Genomic DNA, 22,052 nt, shown 5'->3' with positions numbered 1-22,052 from the left:
GAACAGTACCAAGCACATAGAAAGTGTTATATAATAGTTAGATTATTAATAGTTTAAGAACTTAAAATACTTATCTTTGTTGAAAACTTATACTAGTGAGGTGCCTAGATTCATCCTAAAGACCACAGACAACGGACATGATGATAGAAGCTGCTGACACACTCAGGAGACCATGGCTCAGTTGGAATTTATTCTCACTCAGTCAAGGTAATGAAGAGAGTGTGACAATGTGAACACACCTTTTGTGAAAAAAAAGCTCTCTTCCTCCGTGATCTATGATATCTCTTATAGGCGGGGAGTATCACTACTTCCCTAAATGACTCTGTTTCAGACAAATGGTACATTTAGGATGCCCTAAGCATCCTATGAACATTACCAACCCCATATTCTTCCTCACATTTGTGTCTATCCTCTTTATCATTTACAGCCTGCAATCTTAGTCAGACTCTTCCCTCTTTACTATTTTATGGCAAAATGCTCTCCCTTGCTAACCTTATACCAGTAAGAAATTTTATATTATTTCATCCAGCCATTCTTATAGGTATCTATCTTTATTTCATACACTATTCTTTCCTAAGTGATTTAAAAAACAAAACAAAACAAAACAAAACAGGGATAGGGATGGAGGAATAAACCATCTTTACTAGTTTGCTACCCTGTGTCAATTTCTACAGTATAATGCACGGTAGGAATTGCATAAATATATTATTATTGGTTGAACCCTAGTTGTTGTTTCCCTCAGTAGAAAGGAGAATGACAAAAACAGAAGGTAGGTTGAGATTTAGTTGAAGATTCCAGAATTAAAACAAATGTCACTAGAGACAACTTCTAAAGGGTTTGCCCTTTATTCGGTGTAAGTTAGCTCTTAATGTGACTCAGTTACAAACCTCAAAGTCATTTCTTTCTCATAGACTTTACTTCCAAGCTCATGAATTTCCTCTCCATCCTGCCCCTAGTCATCACCCTCAGGAACTTCAACATCTATATTGACCACTCCCCAAACACCTGGCCTCATGGTAAATATCTTTACCTACTTAGCCCTAGAAATCTTCACTCATTCTTCATTTTATTCCTAATACATTTCATCACATCAACTCCCTTCATTAACCTAAGGATAACCTGGTAGTTGTCACACAGTAATGGTTAAAAAATATGGAATGTAGCCGAACCTGCTGACCCCTCTCTCTGAGAACTTACTAGCTATGTAATACCAAACAAGTTTTAGGTAACTGTTGAGAAACAATTCTCCATTGCAATCTTATGCAATCTGACATCAGATTTTGCTCTGCACTGTCTCTTCAAAGATGTTAGTATAGCAGATAGCCATGGAAGATATAAAGAGTATCTCCCTCTGATGTGGAAAGCAGATTTGATTTGTCTGCTGACCAAGATAATGTCTCCTTCCAGGGAAAGGTTGGACAGGTTTGCTAGCAGCCTCTATAAGATTGGGGTTTCCTAAGCTTAGGGTTTCTCTGTAATGACCCAAACCCACTCTATGCAGCATTCACCAGGGCCACCCTGTATCAACCCAATGGGACTTGAGGGGCAAAGGAACATGAAGCTCATGCCACTTTCTCCACCATGAGTAATGAAGTCATTTGTCTGTCTCTGACCCAGGAATCTTTTGTCACCTGCTAGCATCTATGAACAGGTGGCTGGCTAATTTGTTAGCTTTCAAGAAAGGTAAGATCTCAGATTTTCCACAGTTCTTGATAATAACCTCTTTATGCTTCAGTTTCCTTTTACTCAGCTATAAAATGGAGAAAAGATGCCTATCTCACAGAGTATGTTAATTAAATGGAATAACGATATATATACAATACTTAAAACCAGTCTGAGCCTCATAGCTGGACTCAATAACAGTTTTTGGTGACTCTTGACTGCCTCCTTGCCAAATGGCCTGCTCTCTAGGTCAGTTCTCACTGATGGCTTTGCAGAACTGACAACATATATCATCCTCCTCTTGAAAGTTCCTATGCCTTAGACTGTGACTCTGCACTAAACTGGTTTCCTTCTTACAATTTTAACCCATTCTAGTTCCTACACACACACACACACACACACACACACACACACACACAGAATTAACAACAGGAGAGGGGCACCTGCTTTGCTCAGTCCGTTAAGCATCTGACTTTGACTCAGGTCACGATCTCATGGTTCATAGGTTCGAGCCCTACAGTGGGCTCTGTGCTGACAGCTTGGAGCCCAGCACCTGCTTTGGATTCTGTGTCTCCCTCTCTCTCTGGCCCTCCCCCACTTGCATCCTGTCTGTCTCTCAAAAATAAAGAAAAATTTTAAAAAAAATTTAAGTAAAAAAAATTAAAAACAAAAGGGGAATGTTTTGAAAATGTCCTAAGACAGACCTAAATTTCCACAAAATACTACTTAACAATGCAACAACAGCAGTCAATCAGTTTTTCTAAAATGGAGAAAGGGAAAAGCAGTAATCAGAATGAAGGGATCAAGAGTAATGAGATCCTTATCAAAAGGAGATAAGTTATAGGAAACCTGTAGGATTCTGAGTCATTCAGTTAAGTAGATGGCCAATATTTATTATTCTACAATATCCAATCTTAATTAAATATTTGCAAAAAACTACTGGAAAGAACACAAGAGAAATGGTGGCCATAAGCTACATGGCCAAGTGACCAGTGAAACACAATGTGGAATGATGGAACTTCAGTGTGGAAAGAAGACAAATTTTTACCATCAACAGATCCCAGGGAAACCCAGCTCCAGCCTCCAGGTTTTAGTAGTTGTAAGAACTTGGATGAGTTCCTTAGCCTCATCAAACATCAGTTTATCCACCTCACAAATACGAGAAGACCATTCCCCTTGAAAAGTTTTTCATGGGTTTCCTCAACAAATCGGTTCTATGATTATTGCAGAACTGAAGAACTGAAAAATTACTCCTTCGGAAACTAATAAAAGAGCTGAGGGACATTTCTGAATATTTCCCAAAAGAACACAAAATTTTGTAATGTGGTATTATACTTGCCAAATATAGCATTGTAGAACTTAAACTCTGGCTTCACAAAAACTCAAGGTACAGAAAATTCCTTAGTGTCAGACTTCTATAACTCAGTGTCAGTCTTAGATAACCACTAATGTGATTTGATAAACTTACCTGTAACAAAAAATCAAAGAGTGCCAGCTTAGACCACTCATGATGATGTATTTCAGTACAACCCCATTCAGGTTTGGGTACTCGGCCATTCTGCCAGCACTTCTGTTTCAATGACTGTTGGTAAGTTCCCCAGGTGAGCTTAACAGAAGAGTGAGTTTCATTACTTGTTGGAGATAAAGATGAGTCCCAGAGAATGACAGGACATGGGCGGCCATCTATAGAATCCAAAAAACAAACATACTTTAGCATGATATTAACTCAGTATGTGCCTTCAGGCAGTCACTCATAGCTTCAATCTCTCACCTACCAAATGCAGGAGTTTGAGTAGATGATATTTCATGGTCCTTGCTGGACAATGAAAGGAAAGCTTTTTGAAACAAGACGCTTTAAAGATGTGGCCCAGCAATAAGCCACTAATCACCAATAACAACGTCCTCTGGTTAATGTGGTTTTACTCCACATCTAAAAGCCAGCTACCACGAAAAAGGAAAGAAGCCAGGCATTTATAATTGTCTATTCAATGTCTGAGTGGAGCTGCTATTTGTAATAACAACTGTCTGATTTTCTGAGGCCACAGAAAAAGAATTTTTAGAAGTCGCAAATTTAAAAGTGAAATTGTTTGGTTCACATCAGTCACTATATTCTCCAAAGACACAAAAAAGGAGCAAGATGGAAATTTTTTTCTTTTCTGATGGAAACAGCACTCTTCATAATGGACGTTTATTCACACATAACCTCACAAAGTGCTTTTAAGCAAATGTCATTTCTTCAACTGCATCTGTATAGATGATGTTTTCAAAAAAATCTGTCACCCTAATTGCTTTTGTCTCACTCTTGATAGTTTAGAAATTCCACTGCTAAACTATATAAAGAATGATGAGCCTGAGTGAAGTCATCATAAATGTAAAAGACCATGAAGGGTCCATTAAATGACATTTCAAGCTTAAAACCAATAACATCGCTTTCAAGCCCCCATTTCTGCCAAGTAAAGTCACTGAGAGATGATGTTAAGTGATTTTGCTTATCACTTAAAAATCAGAATGATGCTCTTGGGAAAAAAAATAAATAAGTCACAAAGTGCTAGAAAAGCCCACTTAACTCATTCTTAACAGGCCTGGACAAGAGAGGCCTCTCAAATTATGACTGGAATGTCTAAGACACATCACAGGAATTTTTAAAAGCCCTTTCACATAACCTGAGAGATACTCAATCTATAACTGTATTCCTTTTTGTTAAAGGCATTTGTTTTACCATCTAGCTTGTTTGCCTTCTTGTGGAGTTCCTATGTCTGTGTGGTCTTTACTACAGGAAACCATCATCTTCTACAACCTCTCTTGAATTTGCTATTACAGTGACCTCAGTAATGTTAGTGGCATTCACTTAATCATTCTGATAACCTGCATTCCAGTTTAGCTCAAAAAAAAAACTCTTCCTCCATTTAGCCTGGCAATTTAGTTTAGACCTGGGTATGTAAGAAGTCCTTTAGATTTTGGAAATTATGTAACAGTCATTGACACACAATTTAAAAAAAAATAAATAAACAACATAGATCCAAACTAAGGAACTTCATCTGTAACATCAATCTCCCCTTTTTATTTCCTTTGACTTTCCTAAATGATTTGGGGGCTGCTGGGACCCAACTGTCTTCTTAGATAGAAGATAAATATAATTTTAAATGAGTGTACCCCAAATACTGCATCAATGTAAAAAATCATAGTAATAAAATTCACATAAAAGCAGTCCATCGTGCAGTGGGAGACATGTAGAGACCAGTGTAATCAAATATGGGTGGAAGACACAACACAGCTTTCAAAGACACATGTACTTTAGATTTCTAAATATAAACACCAAGAAGTTCTAGCCATCAGTGTCTTTAGATAAAAGTTATACACAGATAGCACTTTAGATTCTGAGGGCTAGGAAGTACTCAAAGGGAGTTGAAACCTAATACTGAAGCTCAACAACACAAATCAATACAGGAGACAGGCCAGCAGGTTCCTCAACAAGTCACAGGAGGCCCTCAGAGAAACACGGAAATGATCTACATAAACAATTGGAACAGTTAACCTTCTGGGCTGTTTTCCTTTCCCTTAGAAACATTTGTTTCTTATTTTTAAAGCAATTAAAAGCAAATCTACTCATTTCAGGAAATGTGGGAAAACATCAAAATGTAAGGCTAAGAAAACAAAAATCATCTATAATCTTCTGTCCCAGTAATTGGTTATATTATTTATATACTGACCTCTGGTATTTTCCCCATCCCTTTCTTTTCACCTAAAAAACTGGAAATTGTTTTTAGAAATTTAAGAAGTATAGCTTATGATCAGAGCCTAGACTCTGGAATCCAAAAGATCTTTTGAATTCTGGTCACATTACTTCTTAGCTTTGTAACATTAGACAAGTTAAGCAACCTCTCTAAGCCTTGCTTTTATCCTCTGAAAAAAAGGGGGGTTGGGGGGTGGCGATAACACACCTTCTAAAACTGGCTTTTAGGATGCATTTAAAGTCCTCAACCTGATGCCTAACATATATGCACATCCCAGAAAGCTTTTGCTGTAACTATTATTATTATTACACATGTTATTACACATATACATTATGCAATTGCACAGTTCATCAGTCTTCGGCTGCCTTTGTTTTTTGAGTATCTACTGTATGCCAAGCATTGTTCCAGAAACTCCAAATAAGAAAATTAATAAATAAATGCCCATTTCTATTTATTTTCTTAGGGTTTACATTTCCACCAGGAGAAAGAGGCAAACAGGCAAAGAAAATAAACATTTGGGACTGTCTTGTATATACAGTGTGTCACAATTGTTTTACTAAATATTTTACCACAAGAGTTTCTCTTATAATTAAATATTTTTAAGTAGCATCACTTTAACTGCCATACAATAATCTAGCCCAGTGGTCAACAAACTGTCAAAGGTAGATAGTAAAGTATTTTAGGCTTTGACAGCCATCCAGTCTCCCTCACAACTATTCCCCCAGCAAGTGTTCAACTCTGCTATAGCACAAAAGCACTCAAAAACAATATATCAGCAGATGGATGTGACTGTGTTCCAATAAAGCTTTATTATTGACATTGAAATTTGCGTTTCATAGAATTTTCAAGTGTCATAGAAATGTTATTATTCTTTTGATTTTTTTCAACCATTTAAAACTGGAGAAAGCATTTGTAGCTCACAGGGCATTCAAAACAGGCGAGGGGCCAGCTTTGGCCCACAGACTGCAGTGAATCAGCCCCTGATCTAGTCTATGAGCGTACTGTATTTCATTTACCATTTCTCTACTTTAGCACATCGAATTGTGTGAATGATACATTTTCTAAACTATTATTTTAAAAGCTGTTCTCGATCTTCCAAAGGGAGCTTTAAGCTGATAGGAATAATTCATTTTCAATTAGTATTCCGGGTTTTTCTCCACATCCATTCACGTCCCCTCAGCAAAATATTTTGAGTACTGACTATAACATAAAAACATTCCATCCTGCTCTGCTGGAAATCCATGCACCTCAGGCAAGGGGGATTTCTAGAAAGCAAGAAGAAAGTAGGATGAGTAGTACCTCTCAGGCTGAGCGTGGGTGGGGTGGGTCCCATCCACACACTGGTCTTCTTGCTGAGTCTCTGTGCATATGGCCCTTGAGATAACAGTAGTCAGTACGGCTCCAGATCTCAGGGCTATAAGTACTACTGTGAAAAGAATTCCACTTTTTATAAAATATGGCTGTTAAAAGAATTAAATGAACTTTGATAGATCCAAAGGAATGACAGAAAAATAGCCTCTGAAAACAGGAAACTGGTTAAAGCAACTTACCCTGAAGTGTTTCAGAGATGAGGGACATTCATCTCTTCACATTCAGGTTTGTCAAAATGATGCAGTACTGTACTCTCTAGAGAAATCTTAACAGTGAAGAGATAAAATTTTAACTGTCAGAGTGGTGAGAAAGCAGGTTTTCAAAGATATGTGGGTGTTCATGTGAATTAAAGGTTATACAGCTGCCTTAAAAATGAGACTTGCCAGAAAACTTATTTTTTCCCCAAAATCTGAATATCTCCTCTACTGCTGGTGTTCTCCCAAGTCATTCTTTATTCGAAAGACAAAGAAGACATTCTTCTGAAAAGATGAACATGAAAATTCACTAAGAATGTGCTATATACAATCTCCTTTGCCTGGATTTATGAAATGCCCTCCACTTGGAACATTGACTGCCTAGTTTTGTTGAACTAAAGGTGAATGCTAAGCACGCTGGGTCAAGTTGTGAGTGTCTGTCTGCATTTCTCCCCGGGCAAAAATTAGTAAAGATGTCCCGAGTTCTGAAATCAAAAACCCTTTCTACCATATGGGCCAAGTTCCAAGACTGCTCCAAGGCTCCCCGCGAACAAGACAAAAAGGGAAGTAGCAATTCAGGTTCAGAGTCCATCATTAAAAATGACTACAAAACCTATCAAAGAAAACAAAGGCCTATCAAAACTTGAGACTCATCTTTGTTATAGGAAATGAATTCTGCCCCATTCCACCACAACTATCCACAACGCATTGAAGACAAACCTCAATGCCTTGGATCTCCAATTGCTAAAAGCAACTGTTGGTGCTGGTGTAATGCCAATGATGATGTAGCAGGTGTAACAACTAGTTGTTAATGATCCCTTAAGTACTGGCTGCTCTAATTTTTTTTCAGTGACTATCCCAGTAGGGTTTTGGCAATTAAAAATATTAGGCTGAAGGGAAAAAGCAGGTAAGATCTCTTGGCTTAGAGTTGGTCAATGTGAACAAGTCAGTGAATGTGAGGGAGGATAAACCAGGAACACAAGATTCTGGGACAGCCTTGAGCAAGGAGGAAATTTGGAGGACTTGATGAGTCCTTCTGCTCAGGGTTTCAAATGTTGTTAATTTACTTATTCAAAACACAAATTTTTACAATGGTCCCTCAATTGTCCTCAAATAGACCTATTAGTTCACGGGTTTCAGACAGAAAGGATTCAGCGAGGCAGAGCAAACACGGAGGACTCGCAAGGTCCCCAGGTCAGGCAAGGCCCAGGCCTCAGACAGTTTAGAGTTTAGTGGAGAAAGACAAGTGTGCACACAAATGACAACCAAACAAAAATATCTGCCAGTTGAATGAGTGTTTGAAGGGAACGAGTGAAGGACTAACATAAAGACTGAGCTTTCAGTGCAAAGTTAAGAAATGAAGAAAGGCTGTACCCTAGAATGGCTGTGTGCTGAAATGTCACAATTAATAGGGGAAGAGATTTAGCTGAAAAGGAGCTGAGAATACGAGGTGTGGTAGAAAAAGAAATCACAAATGTTGATTCTATCCCTGACTTATCACTGGTCTCCACAGGACGTGAGCGAGGTCCTTCGGTCAGCTTGACTGAGGCACCGAGTTCCCCAAGGTCTGAGAAGAGTACCTTCCAAATCTATCTCAGGGGTGGGTGAGAGTCTAATGATATACTGAAAAATACAGCACGGTCAAATATTTAAAAGAACCAAACTTAGGTTAGGTTTTTATGATTAAAAAAAAAAGAGAGGCAGAAGAAAGGCAGAATTCTTCTGCCTCTCTCTTTTTTTTTTTTAAATCATAAAACCTATGCATAGGTACATACATAGGTATAAAACCTATGTATAGGTTCTCTATAGCCAACCAAATCCTGATTACGGGGACTTGTACCAGAAACAGATTTCTGGGTGATTTGTAACACTTTTATTCAAACAACCAAAAAAGTATTTATTTACTTATATAACTGTTTTTCACTTTATAAGTTGTTTTCTCTACATTGGACTGAGTTAAAATAATCTCCATATTTCCTCAAGAGTTAGCTAAGTGTGAAGCTGAGGAAGCAGGAAAGGAGAATGTCTTGTGACTTCCTCCATCACAAACTGCTTAAATAATCTAAATCATCAGCTCTGCTTTAAAAACAAAGTGTCCTTCTCTGTTCTGAACAGACTAATGGACAGGAACTTCTGCTTTCTAGGTCTGCTCTGGACTGCCACTGTATAAATGAAAACTCCCAGAAAATTCCTATCTCGATATTCCATTTAGAAAACAGAAATCAAATGTGACTTCCAAGGGGGGTGGGGGTGATGATGGAGCCAGGCTCCACCAACAATCATATTTTGTGAACAAAGTCCTGGTCACATTAGGGTGACCCAGTCCTGGGCAATTTATTAATGTAGATAATAAGGTAGTGTTTATTAATGTAGATAAAAGAGCCATGAATTCCTGCCCAGGGTGACCTTCCTACAATGCAAAACTCATCATATCACTCCTCTTCTTCAAACCCTTCAATGATTCCCCATTATCTGCAAGATAAAGTCCATGTCCTTACATGACATAAAACCCAGCCACTCTCCACAGACCACAGCTTTATCTTACTTCATCCCCACCTACAACCCTCCCAAACCCTAGTCTCCTTATTAACTCTGCAGTTTCCTAAGCACCTCTGCCTTCACAAGTTTTCCACACCTCTATTCTCTCTACCCTTCCAACACCCACCCCATCTCTCACTCCACCCACAGCGACTTAAGATCCAGTTCTGACATTAGCTCTCTGGAAAGTTTTTACAATGCTCCACCCACCACCCTATGCACACATTCTGGGCTAAATTTTCCCTCTCTATGCCTGCAAGTTCTCCTAAAAATATCTCCACTGCAGTCTTATTATACCCATTTTATATGATACATCTGCTTAGCTGTTGCTACCTTCCAAGCTGAGAGCTCTGTGAGAACAGGGAGTATTTCTTAATCACTTTTGGACCTCCATCTCTTGACATGATGTCTGCATGAAAGCAAGCATTCAAAAAATGTTAGTGAATGAACGAATGAATTTTTCAGAATCCCTCAAGTTTTATCTATAGCTCTGAAGATCCAAGGAATAGTCAATTGTCTCAGAATCGAAGTTTGGTTGGCGCGATACCCTTGCAGTAAACAGTGATTTCATTGTCCTCACTCTAAATGAGTTAAGAAAGATTAGAGAGAAACTTGAGAAACGGAGGTGAGGATATGCAGAGATTTCCATGACCAGGTTCTATTCAGCTTGTGCTCAATAGTCACTCCATGTTTCCATAATCCTGTGAGTCACTGGAATAATAAAAATGGGGTGGTGGAAAGACCCACCAGCCTCTCTCCTCCTGACCCCAGATCACTGTCATAAGAAGGGGAATAGTTAAGGCATCGTGGCTACATTCAGGAGTCAGACTGCGGGACAGTGGGAAAAAGCAGGTTACAATCCCAATATGTGATTAACTGGGAAAGCCCCAGGCTACCACCCTGGAGACTAACACATGATATGAAGGACTTATGGGAGATAGTATAGTACAGTGATGAAGAACAAGGTTATGGGGTTCCTCCAACCCCACTACACATGACCTGTGGACCTCTGGAGGACATGTGTTATATTCGGAGCCTCATTTTTTCCACAGAAAATCTGTCTAGTAATATCTGATGCATGGGGCCATTGCGAAATTCAGTGACATAATAAATGTAAAGTGTTCAGTGTTCCCCGCATGGTAGATATTGTTACAATCCACTATCAACTCCAAGCACTTTCTTTAAATGACCATGTTAGGTGCCTGTTTACTTAGCTCAAGTAAACATTAATCCAGATAAACAAATTAAGAAAATCTAAGCAAACGCGTCACAAAGGGCTAAATCAGCTTTAAACCTGGATGAAAAGAAAAGGTAACATGTACTGAGCCTTATGATGTGTTAGGCACTTTTAGAAATATTTTTTTACATATCAACTCACTTCATTTGCACAACTTCATGAGCTAAGCACTGTCATCATCATTATTTTTACTCTCATCATCCTTATTATACTAATGAAGAAACAAGGCTCACAGTGATTAAGTTAATTTATCCCAGGCTTGATTCACAACTGGTATAGAATCAGGATTCAAACTAGAAGTCTAGATTGCTAGTTATTATGAACTGAATTGTGTTCCTCCAAACTTATATGTTGAAGCTCTCAGTACCTCAAAATGTGATTGTATCTGGAGATAAGGCCTTTACAGAGGTACTTAAACAGTGCCTGGGTGGCTCAGTCAGTTAAGCATCCAACTTTAGCTCAGGTCATGATCTTGTGGTTCATGAGTTTGAGCCCCCCATTGGGCTCTCTGCTGTCAGTGCAGAGCCTGCTTCAGATTCTGTCTCCCTCTTTCTCTGCCCCTTGCCCTCACCCTCTCTCTCTCAAAAGTAAATAAAACATTTTAAAAATATTTTTAAAAAGAGGTAGTTAAGTTAAAGTGAGGCCATATGGTAGACCCTCATCCAAAATGACTGGTATTGTTATAAGAAAATATTGGAGGGGCACCTGGGTGGCTCAGTCAGTTGGGCGGCCGACTTCGGCTCAGGTCAAGATCTTGTGGTCCGTGAGTTCGAGCCCCGCGTCGGGCTCTGTGCTGACAGCTCGGAGCCTGAAGCCTGTTTCAGATTCTATGTCTCCCTCTCTCTGACCCTCCCCCATTCATGCTCTGTCTCTCTCTGTCTCAAAAATAAATAAACGTTAAAAAAAAATTTTTAAGAAAATATTAGAATTCAAAGAGACACCAGCGATGGGCACACACAAAGGAAAAGCCATGTGAGAGGAACAAGATAAGGTGGCCATCTGCAAGCCAAGGAGAGAAGTCTCAGAAGAAAGCAAACCTATGGACACCTTGATCTTAGATTACCAGCCTCCAGAACTGTGAGAAAATAAATGTATGTTGTTTAAGCCACCCCGCCTGTGGTATTTTGTGACGGCAGCCCTAGGAAACTAATATGACAATCCACACCCTTAACTACAAAGCTATTTGAATTAGAGAGCTCACAGCTTCTTCCCCATGTTTAGAACAGTGCTTCACACATAGACAGTAAATGCTATCAATTACGACTGAATATGACTGCAATATTTGTCCATTCACTGAAATCAGAATGAGGCCGTCTAGTCCTTCTGCACCCGTGTGGTCCATAGACCAATCTAAAGATGGAAACAGATTTAGTACTAATGGAAAGATCATAACCTTGAGCTCAGGCAGCTTCTGAGCGGATCCCGAAGGTTCTGAGTGGATCCTGAAATCAGTGGCAAAAGATTCGGGCCCCCGAATTCTCACACAGGCCACTGGTGTCAGCCCCACAAAGATTCTTGACTTTTGTGTTCACTGATGTGGCCCCCAATGACTAGAAGAGCAGCTGGCACAGAGTAGGTGCTCAGTAATGTATTTCTTAAAAGGAGAAAAGATGAATGTGAGCAGATTGCATGGGACTGAGGCACGTGCATGTTTTATGCTGTGGTAACTAGTCATGTCCTTTCTATCGCAGCCATGTGTGGGATCAAGGGACAAGGTGCAGAGGCCTGGCAGACAAGGTTACCAGGTCCCCTCGCTTGTCTATGAAGGTATGTAGTGAGCAAACAAGAGGACATTGGAACAGAGTGCTGCTTGGAGGGGATGCCAGCAAACTTGTGTTCGCCAGGGAATTAAAGTATTAAGCTGACCAGCTCAATTTGATTGCTAAAGATAAAACCTTAGGGCTTTTCTGATAAAGAACACAATCTTTTCCATCCAGATTTTTAACAACAAAACGTGATTCCTACACTCCCAAATAAATATTTTAAGAAAGTTGGTACATACGTCCAAGATTTTTAGGATTTAGAGTCCATGTGTTTCCAGGTTGTAGGGACAGCTATATTATGCTCATTACTCCCTACACAATGCTTCTGTCCTTACCTGAGACCCTAAAACCACATGAAATGTGCAGGTGCTGTCCCCCCGCTCTGGCAACTGCCCCATCACTCAGCACGTACAGTGCTGTGCACACGGACTCAAAAAGAGAGTGGAAAATACACACTGGATTTCTCCTACTTTATAATAAAATGAGGCAATGCAAGTTGGGAAACAGTGAGCAACTAGGGATCTACAATGAATTCATATGGAAGTTGGTGGGGTGCCTACAGTTTGTCATCTAAGCAGCCTTGACATACAGAATTCCTGGAACCAGGCTACCTTAATTCGGTATGACAGCTCTGTGGCAATAAGACAGCATTCTAAAAATAAAGCATACATAATGCATCTTCCATGCTGGGCATGAAAAATAGTATAATGCTTAAATGCTACCAAAATGGTGTCCCTTGGGATTCATTCACATTACTGTGCAGACCGCTAGGGAAGTTTGGGCAAAGCTGCTAAATCGAAGATCACAGAGGGGTGCTGGATCTTCTTACGCTCTTGACTTTTATATGAATGCAGTCTGCTTTTCTAATCTTAGGTAAACATTTTAGAATATTTTGTTAAAAAAAATTAAATGTATCGGCACCGTATAGTATCTGGTGACCTTTGAAATGATTTAAGACTTTCGCAATAGTTTGGCAGAAAATACACTACTACGTTCAGTCACGTTTGCATCTATATGATCATTTATGGTAAAACAAGAAAATCTGGTAAGCATTGGTTTGCATTAAAAAAAGATAAAAAACAAAAAGCTTGCAGCAATGTTCAGAGTGATATGTCCTACTTTTCTTGCATAAAAGTATCATCAATGTTAAATTGTTGAATTGAAGAAAGAAATTAAGTAGACATGTTGGTGTAGTGGCAAATTAGAAATCACCATGCTAAAATTTGCCCATTTTTGCCACTATCCTATAATTATACCAAGTTATATCTGAGAGGCAATATGGGTTAAGAGAATCAACTTGAGGAGGCTTTAGTATCAGACAGAATGGTTACAAATTCTAGTTCCATTGCTCATTAGCTATGTGTCCTTGGACAAGTTTCAGAAATCTTGCCGAATTTCAGGATTCCCATATTTAAAGTATCAGTAGTATCTGCTTTATATAATGGTTAAGTGATACAATAGACATAAGACGCCAAATGCAGTACAGGAATGGTGTGATGCATAACACTAGACTCATTATAAATTCACAATTGAAGAAGGTGTTATTATTTCAGAAAATGATTTTTTAAAAACAGCCCTTTGATGTTATATTCCGATTCAACTGTGCATTTCCCACATAGATAGGCCCAGGATAGGCATCTGCTCCAGTGATAATTGCTAGATTTTGTAGCATGGTACACCACTGGCACTCCCTACCTAATTACAACCTTGCCTTTCCTCAAGTACACCCGTCCTCTTTTCTGGGTTATCTTTGGAGTAGCATCTGTCAAAAACTGGTTGGCATACAGTACAAGGTCAGCGAGTCCACTAATTTCACATACATATTTTTTGTATTCAAGGAGAATCACATAGAAGTCATCAAATTATACAATCAAGGGCCTGTCCCAAGCTAGCCTGAGCTAATGGCTCTGTGCTGAAAGGATCACCCACAACAGTTTTAGTAATTAAGAAACAAACAAAACCTGAAGACAAGCTTTATAACGGAGACCTTTCGTCTTTGGACTGAATCAACGGAAAGATCAATCTGAGAGGCTGGGGGCAGGTAGATCATTTAATCATAGCATTTGATTCTCTTTTACATCTCTTCTTGCATCTCACGTATCCTTTTTACATACAGGCAATTTACATGACTTCGAGCAAAGTTCGTAATTACTCTGGGCCTCCACCACCGTGTCTACAAAACGTTTTTCATGGAGTACTCGCCTTGTAAAATTTTTATGAGGATTTAATGAGATAACTCATGCACAGTACCTAAAATGGTGCCTAGTATATCCTAACCTCAACATTACTTTTGCTGTGGTTAGGGTAGTTGACTCCTTGAGAGAAAAAGAGGCTCTCATAGCCTGTACTGGTGCATCACTGTGTAAGCCATCTATTTCACTATATTAAACAACCAGATACACTAACATGTTGTGGCACTAACATGTTGTGGTGATGGAGGGAGACGACCTCCTTAAGGGCCCTTAATGGATTTGTTGAAGGAAGCAGATTGATGAAAGTAGGAAAGACAAGGAAGTTCTTTCTGGATATCCAACTCATTGTGTGACCGAGAGCAATCTTCTTCTATCTTTTTTTTTTTTTAATTTTTTTTTTAATGTTTATTTTTGAGAGAGAGAGAGAGACAGAGTGTGAACAGGGGAGGGGCAGAGAGAGAGGGAGACCAGAATCTGAAGCAGGCTCCAGGCTTCGAGCTGTCAGCACAGAGCCTGACATGGGGCTCAAACTCACAAACCGTGAGACCATGACCTGAGCCGAAGTCAGACGTTCAACTGACTGAGCCACCCAGGCGTCCCTTATCTTTTATCAACTTAAAGTGAAGGTTAAAAAACTTCTACTGCACAGGTTTTTTGGAAAGATTTACTTAGATAAGCCAAATATCTATATTTGATTCACAGTACATACTAGCTATGTTCTTGGTACTGTGGTATGTTCTTGGTTTTTATTCCCATAAGGTCAGGAATTCCCTGGGCCTGCACTGATGGGTTATTAACAAGGCATAAAGAATCAGAAAGCTATAGTATGCTCACACCCAAGTGTGGGTAAATAAGATTAGGTAAATAGGTATAGAGAGGGCAGGGCAAAGGCCCCAATATGAAGGTATATGAGGTAAACAAGATTAGGTATTCAGGGCGGAAACGCCCCCCAGTTTAGTACAATGGCAGAAAGCTGCTTTCACAGGAAGGAAGAACCAAATTAGGTAAACAGGTAAATAGGGCTATAGACCGGCTGTGGGGCAAGGTTGCCCAGAACAGAGATAATTAGCAAAAGAAAGGTGCCTTGTTGACCCTGAGGTTGTATGCTCTGTCTTTCTTGTCCCCTAGACCAGTTTAGGTTAACAGACATAGTGCCTAAGTCTGCTGTAAACAACCTTCCCCTGGAACCAGGATTTTGTTTCATATTAACGCAAACCCCTAACCCCACATATCTTCAAAACCCCCTTTCCTTCACGTCCATGAGTTACTGTTCACAGTTTCATTGTCTCTTTGTGCACGTGCATCACCATGTTTGTAAGCCTTCTGATCCTAATAAAAATGGAACAAGGACCCTCAATCGGGGCTCTTGTCTTTTCCCGGACATTAGCCATCTCTCGAATTTTAATCCTGTGTCCCGCTTTCTTGCTAGACAAGAAAGAACTCTAGACCCAGAGTTTACAACGGTACTGAGCATGAATTTATTTTCACAAACATTAATCAAAAGTCAGAACAGAAACAACGCTTAGGACAGGATTACTTACAGGATTTTCTGACTACTCACTCTCCCAGATATTAAAATATCTATTTTAGACCAAGCCAGATCATCAGAGAAATACATACCTAAACTAAATCCAACACTTCCTCCTACAGAAAACACATTATCGAATAACTATAGTGTGAGGCCAGCAGACTATATTGATGGTCCTCATAAGAACAAGCTCTATCAACCTTATTATTTGCATAATACAGAGACTGCCAAGGACATTTCCCACTACCTCTAGGATGAGCTCTTTGTAAGATCCTCCAGGAGAAATCTAGGCCTAAAATTGTTAGTACTAAAACAAATGTTTAGGGCTAAAAATGTTAGTACTTGTCCTCAGTATGGGAAGATGGAAGCAAATACAGGTTTACTGTTAGGAGTCAGTGGAACAGGCTCAGACTATATCCCTGCATTCATTCAAAAATATTTAGTGAACACCTACTATGGGCCAGACTCCCCACTAGAATCTAGAAATGATAAAACAAAGACAGGAAATATCTCTGCCTTCACACATCTACAGACCTAGTGGGAAAAAAAGATGATTGAATGAACAACCAAAATGCAAAGAGATGATACAGAATGAAGCAGAAATAGGTCGTGGGTAACTAGATAAAATCTATCACCTCCTTATGTAGACAGGGAGGCTGAAACAAATCTAAGCTTGGACCGAAAGAAGAATAAGAGGCTCCCAGAGGAAAGTACACACTTCTGTGGAAATCAAGAAAGGGAAGACATGTCAGGAAAAGCCTAGAAATTGGTGGATGGAGAGAGAGATACCAAGAAGCTAAGACTGTCCACATACATCTCCTACCATGAGCAGAACTGAACTATTTATGTACTTTATATCAATGTAATAGCCTACATAAGAATTATATTGTGTAGAGTGTTCATAACTATATTTAAATCATCTCATAGACTCCCGAGGAAATTGGCTTGATGTAAAATCAATAACAAATCAAAACAAAATTAAATAACTACATAGGAGAAGTGAAAAAACAAAGAAAGATATAGTATTGTTTGAGATATAATCTTAGGTATTTAACTCATCACATGGAGAGTCATATCAATACAACCTCATTGGTTTCTTTCCATCACTACTTACTTCTGAAACAAGAGAAGAATGCTAGGATATATTGGGATTATAAACCTCTCCTTCAAATCGAATGCAACTGCACTCTTTATTCCCAAAAATGCTGGATATTCAGAGCACAGAATGAAATATATTCAAGGAATCCTGGTTTTGAAAAAGTTTGAGCAATCAAGAAACCAGGGTTTTAGACCTGTTCAGGTCACATAAAGAAATGATATCTATGTGAGGACTGGAGGGTATGTGAGTGACTCAGTGAGCTTGGTACCTCATGTGTATAGCGTAGTAACAAAAATAGACAATATTTATTGAAGGTTTACTGTGTGACAAGCACTCATTCCACGTATTTTTCATGGATTCACTAACAATAACCTCATGAGGCAGGTATTATTGTCACTTTACAGTTGAGGAAACTGAGCCATACAGAGATACTGTAACATTTCTGGGTCCCATGGTTGGTAACAGCTCCAAGTTCCTACCCACTATCTTATTCTTTGGACTTTCATCCAAGAGCATCCCAGGGGAGTGCCATATTGGGGTACTATGCCTCAGGATCTATTCAAGAATTCACCTTCTCTACACAGGGGCTTTTATGACAGGATAGTGAATGACAGTATAGGATAATAAGCGTCACTCTATGCTATGTGTTGCTTTGCCCAAGACAGACTTGGTATATACCCATTATCTCAATGCCCACTAATATCTTCTTTTACTCCAGGGTGTTCCACTTTGGAAAATAAGTAACACAGTCACCTAAGCCCAGTGGTTTAGAGCTTAGGTTGTGCAGTTTGCCGGGTCTATGTTTGAAACTCAACTTAGCCATTTACTAGCTGTGGAAGTTGAGGCCGATTATTTTGGCTAAATAAGTCTCAATTTTCATATCCACTAAATGTAAATAATAGTGGTATCTACCTTACAGCACTGTTGTGAGAAACATACAGTCAAGGCATGTATGAATTGTATGAATCAATTATTATAGTGCATGGCCAACAGCGAGCACCCAATAAAAATTAGCTTTTACCAAACTTTTGTTAAATGTTTGAGTTGTATCAGCACAATCATGATGGACTATTTTGTGAACTGGAGACATCGAAACATACCTGTGAATCTGAAGCACTTAGACATGAACCAGGATAAGTAAGGAATTCCAAGTACTTCCAAGTGTATCACTGGTACTTCAAGAAGTACTGGTTTTAAGACTAAATTATAATCCTAAAGTCATTGGAAATGCAGTTTAGTTCTTGGCCACTCCCAAGAATCTTAATCCACTCCAGTCCAGGCTCCATAAAATGCTAAATTTTATGACACAAAGCAAGAAAATACTCTTTGAGTTTATGATCCCTTTGTGCTCCTTTTTAGCCTGTTGGGCCAACCTAGATTCATACTGGCAATTTCTGGCATTATTCTGCTTGCAAACACGAGCCACTGACCCACCCTACTTGGTATTCAAAGCCTGGAACAGCCTCAGGATTCAGAGAATATCCTTTATATGGCATAAGCATGGCCACAGATCAGCCCCTTTGCCTGAAACTAAAGTGACTAGCTACATATCCCCAGAACCTGCCAAATCGTCCGTCACCTGAGAGAGTCTTAGAAATCGGGCTCAATAAATTGCAGTCACAGGCTTGAAGAAACCGTAGGGCTAGTTAGCATATATACTGAACAAATTACCTATTTTTGCTTCATTTTCTCTGTAAAATAAGGAGGTTAAATCCACTGTAAAAGAATCCAAGGGTTGAAGCTAACATGGTCTGGCTCTGGGCCTTTTAAGAAGATTCCATCTGCTGAAGAAAGATAACCCATTTCCCCTTTCCTTTTAAAAACTCCTAACGAATGAAATTCTACTTACTTCCATAGTAACCTCTCTAATAATATGCCTGACTGTCAGCAAGTTCTTTGCCTCCACCCCGCTTCCTCTTCTCATCATGCAAATTGCCACTGGCTTTAATTAGATTTAATAAGCCACTGGGAAGTGCAGGGAGGGAAATGGAGAGCAAAGATTACACAGTGTGGGCTTACTCTTGCATGTTGAGTACAGCATTTCCCTGGAACTCTCATATCCTCCCAAAGCTGGGAAAGTAAAGAATGCCAAACGTATGGAAAGACATGCTGCTGCTGTCCAAATGTGAAACGTGGGTGGAGAAAATCATTTCGAAAAGGAGAGTGAGGGAAAAGAGAAAAATCAACCCGAATCCCCAACAGCTGCAAATAACGAAGCATGTGAAGCTGTTACCTTGGATGAACTCTGATTTCCTGCTCACAGACGGCAGGGTCCTGTTGAGCCCAAGGATCCTGTCCAGGTGGAAGGCGAACACCTCACTCATGTCCAAGGGCTGCTTGAGCAGTCCACAGGGGCTGGGGCCGCAGCCAGGCACAGAGCCAGCGGCGCTCCCCTCCAGCACCAGCAAGCGGGCTCCGCTCTTAGAGGAAACTGGGTGAAGACCGGCCACGGCACCATCCGCCAACAGGCGCATTCTGAGGATGTCTTCTTTGCTCAGCCACGAGGGGGCGCTCTCGCTGTAGATCCTGATGTTGCTCTCCCTGGTCTCGGGCCGCTGAAAATCTGAGCCACCAACCTGCACCCCTGAACCCCGTATCAACCTCCAGGGTCGTTCCCCAACCTTGCCCAGGTTTCCTCCCTGCACTTCAGCATCAGCTGCCCTTGCAGCTTCCTGTGGCTGAAGGGATGGCCCAACCAAAGTCTCCTGCCCCAGGGCCGGAGATGCCACTGCATACTTCTTTCTGCGCTTGGGTTTCACTGTGCCACGGATATTGGCAGGCTTGCTGCGCTTGGAGCGTAGGGTAATGTACACCACGTTGAGCTGCAGCGTGGTCCCATTGCCCTGGGACTCTGGAGGGGCCAGGGTACCATCCAAGGGTATCTCAGGGAAGGGCGCCTCGACGGTGTCACGACCCCGGTGCGGCCCCTTTTCTGCTGCCCTTCCTTGCTGGAGAGAGGCACGTCCCACCTGGCTCACCAGAAAGCCCAAGTAGATGGCGCAGGCAGTGCCCAGCAGGAGGTTCCTCCGGGTCCTTGGGCGCCGGCTGCTCCAGAGTTTACGCACCCGCGGGACGCACAGGGAGCAGATGAACCAGTTTATGAGTTGCCCTGGCTTGTCTGGACAGGTCATTTCTCTGCTGCATCCACATGTTGAGCAGACTTTAAAGTCTGCAGTTGGTTCCTGCTGACATGATGCATGGTTTCCTGAATTCAGCTGTCGCCTCTGCTTAGGTATATAAGTGGTCTCCAGTGGGTAGAGTAAAGGTGGAAGTGTAAAGGGTTGGTGATGAAGTTGGGAATGTTTCCGACGCTCGCCACGACAAACCGTTTAAACTCCTATCAGCTTCCCCGAGGAGAAGTGTGGCTTGTGTCTGAGAATGAATGGAAACAGAGTTAACTGAGTCACAATCTCAGACGAGTTCAGTTCCTCTTCAAGAGTAAAGGAAAAAAAAAAAGTAACCCTTTCCTTTCATAAATATCACCACCATGAAATGTTTTTTTTTTAAAGAGAGTTTAACAAATAGACACAAGATAGATGTATAGATTTGATACTCAGTTTAGAGTAATGAAAACAAAACCCTAAAATGCAAGAATATTTTATAACTTGTAGCTGGAGTCATTTAATTTGATTCTGAAAGAAATGTATTGACATTTGACCAACCCAGGCTTTTCCTTTTTGACATTTAGAAATAATTTAAGGCAAGTGATAGGTAGTTTTTAAAAACAATCTATTGCCATCCCGTGTTTACTTTTTAAAGTCCTGCATTACAAATTGGGCAGAAGCATCAAGTATTAACATTCAGTTTCAGAAACATATTATCTTAATCTGATGGTACAGTTTTTTCTTCAGAGTATGTTTCAACATCCTGCATTAGGAATTATTGTAATATGAAACCATAAACATCCATATATCTTAACAGAAGTTACATTGATTCAGTCACACACACATGCACACACACACACACACACACAAACACAAAACACAAATCCGACTGCTTTTCATTCCTTTTCTTCCCACAAAAGTCAGCTGAAAGAAAATAAAGGGATCTTTAGCTCTATTTTTTCACATTATGAAAAAGAAGAACTCACAAGCAACCTTACTTACACAGCTGGCCCCATGCTTGGCTCCAGGAAGAATGTAATCCCTGACTGTAATGCAAAGAACTTTTAAAGGCTGAAGCATGTAAGTAGAACATATTTCATGGTCAAGAGTGTTCCACATTTCAAATATTTCAGCTCAGCTTTAAAAGCTCCCTTGAAAACTACTGATTGCAAAGCAAAACAGTTACTTGTGAACTGGCTGCTGCTATCCCAGTTTTCAGATGCCTAAGTTTTTTTTTTTTAAATAGTTTAAAAAATAAACTTTGATTTTAAATTCTGGAACAACAAAAGCCGTACAGAAGCAGTTTTCATTCAAATAATTTTCCACTTATTCTTAACCTCTGGGAGCCCTCTAGTGTCCTGTTTGGAAACAGACTCAGAAATGTCAGTCTCCTAAGTTAAAAAGGGATTGGGAGTGTTTGCTTGGCAGCAGCCGGATAAATACTTTATAAAATGAGGAATCCCGTTGCCCTGCTGTCCCTCCCACGTAGCTGGGGATTTAGAGCACCCAGGTTCCCGGAACTACGACTCACCTTACCATCTTGACTGTTTACAGAGTCACATGTGTCTGCCAACTCTTCTGAGAAGAAGGGACCTACAGGTTTATAAAAAGGTAAGAAAGGGTTAACTTC

At 40.1% G+C, this 22,052-nt stretch overlaps 1 protein-coding gene across 1 annotated transcript in view; it reads right to left on the bottom strand.

Moving 5' to 3' along the window:
• The window catches only part of GASK1B (golgi associated kinase 1B), a 48,283-nt gene extending 26,741 nt beyond the window's left edge, over positions 1–21,542 (bottom strand). Inside the window, exons 1-3 of the mRNA XM_019441148.2 lie at positions 21,425–21,542; positions 19,552–20,690; positions 3,131–3,345 (exon numbers count right to left, since the gene is read on the bottom strand). Coding sequence (XP_019296693.1) covers positions 3,131–3,345; positions 19,552–20,449 — 1,113 coding nt within the window. The 5' untranslated portion in view covers positions 20,450–20,690; positions 21,425–21,542. The remainder of the gene's footprint in view (positions 1–3,130; positions 3,346–19,551; positions 20,691–21,424) is intronic.
• Positions 21,543–22,052: the final 510 nt, after the last annotated feature.

The sequence above is a fragment of the Panthera pardus genome, unplaced genomic scaffold (assembly GCF_024362965.1).
Source record: "Panthera pardus isolate Hobbes unplaced genomic scaffold, ASM2436296v1 HiC_scaffold_13, whole genome shotgun sequence".
NCBI lineage: Eukaryota > Metazoa > Chordata > Mammalia > Carnivora > Felidae > Panthera > Panthera pardus.
Note: the sequence above shows the minus strand (reverse complement) of the source record. Positions and strands in the feature narration are given on the sequence as shown.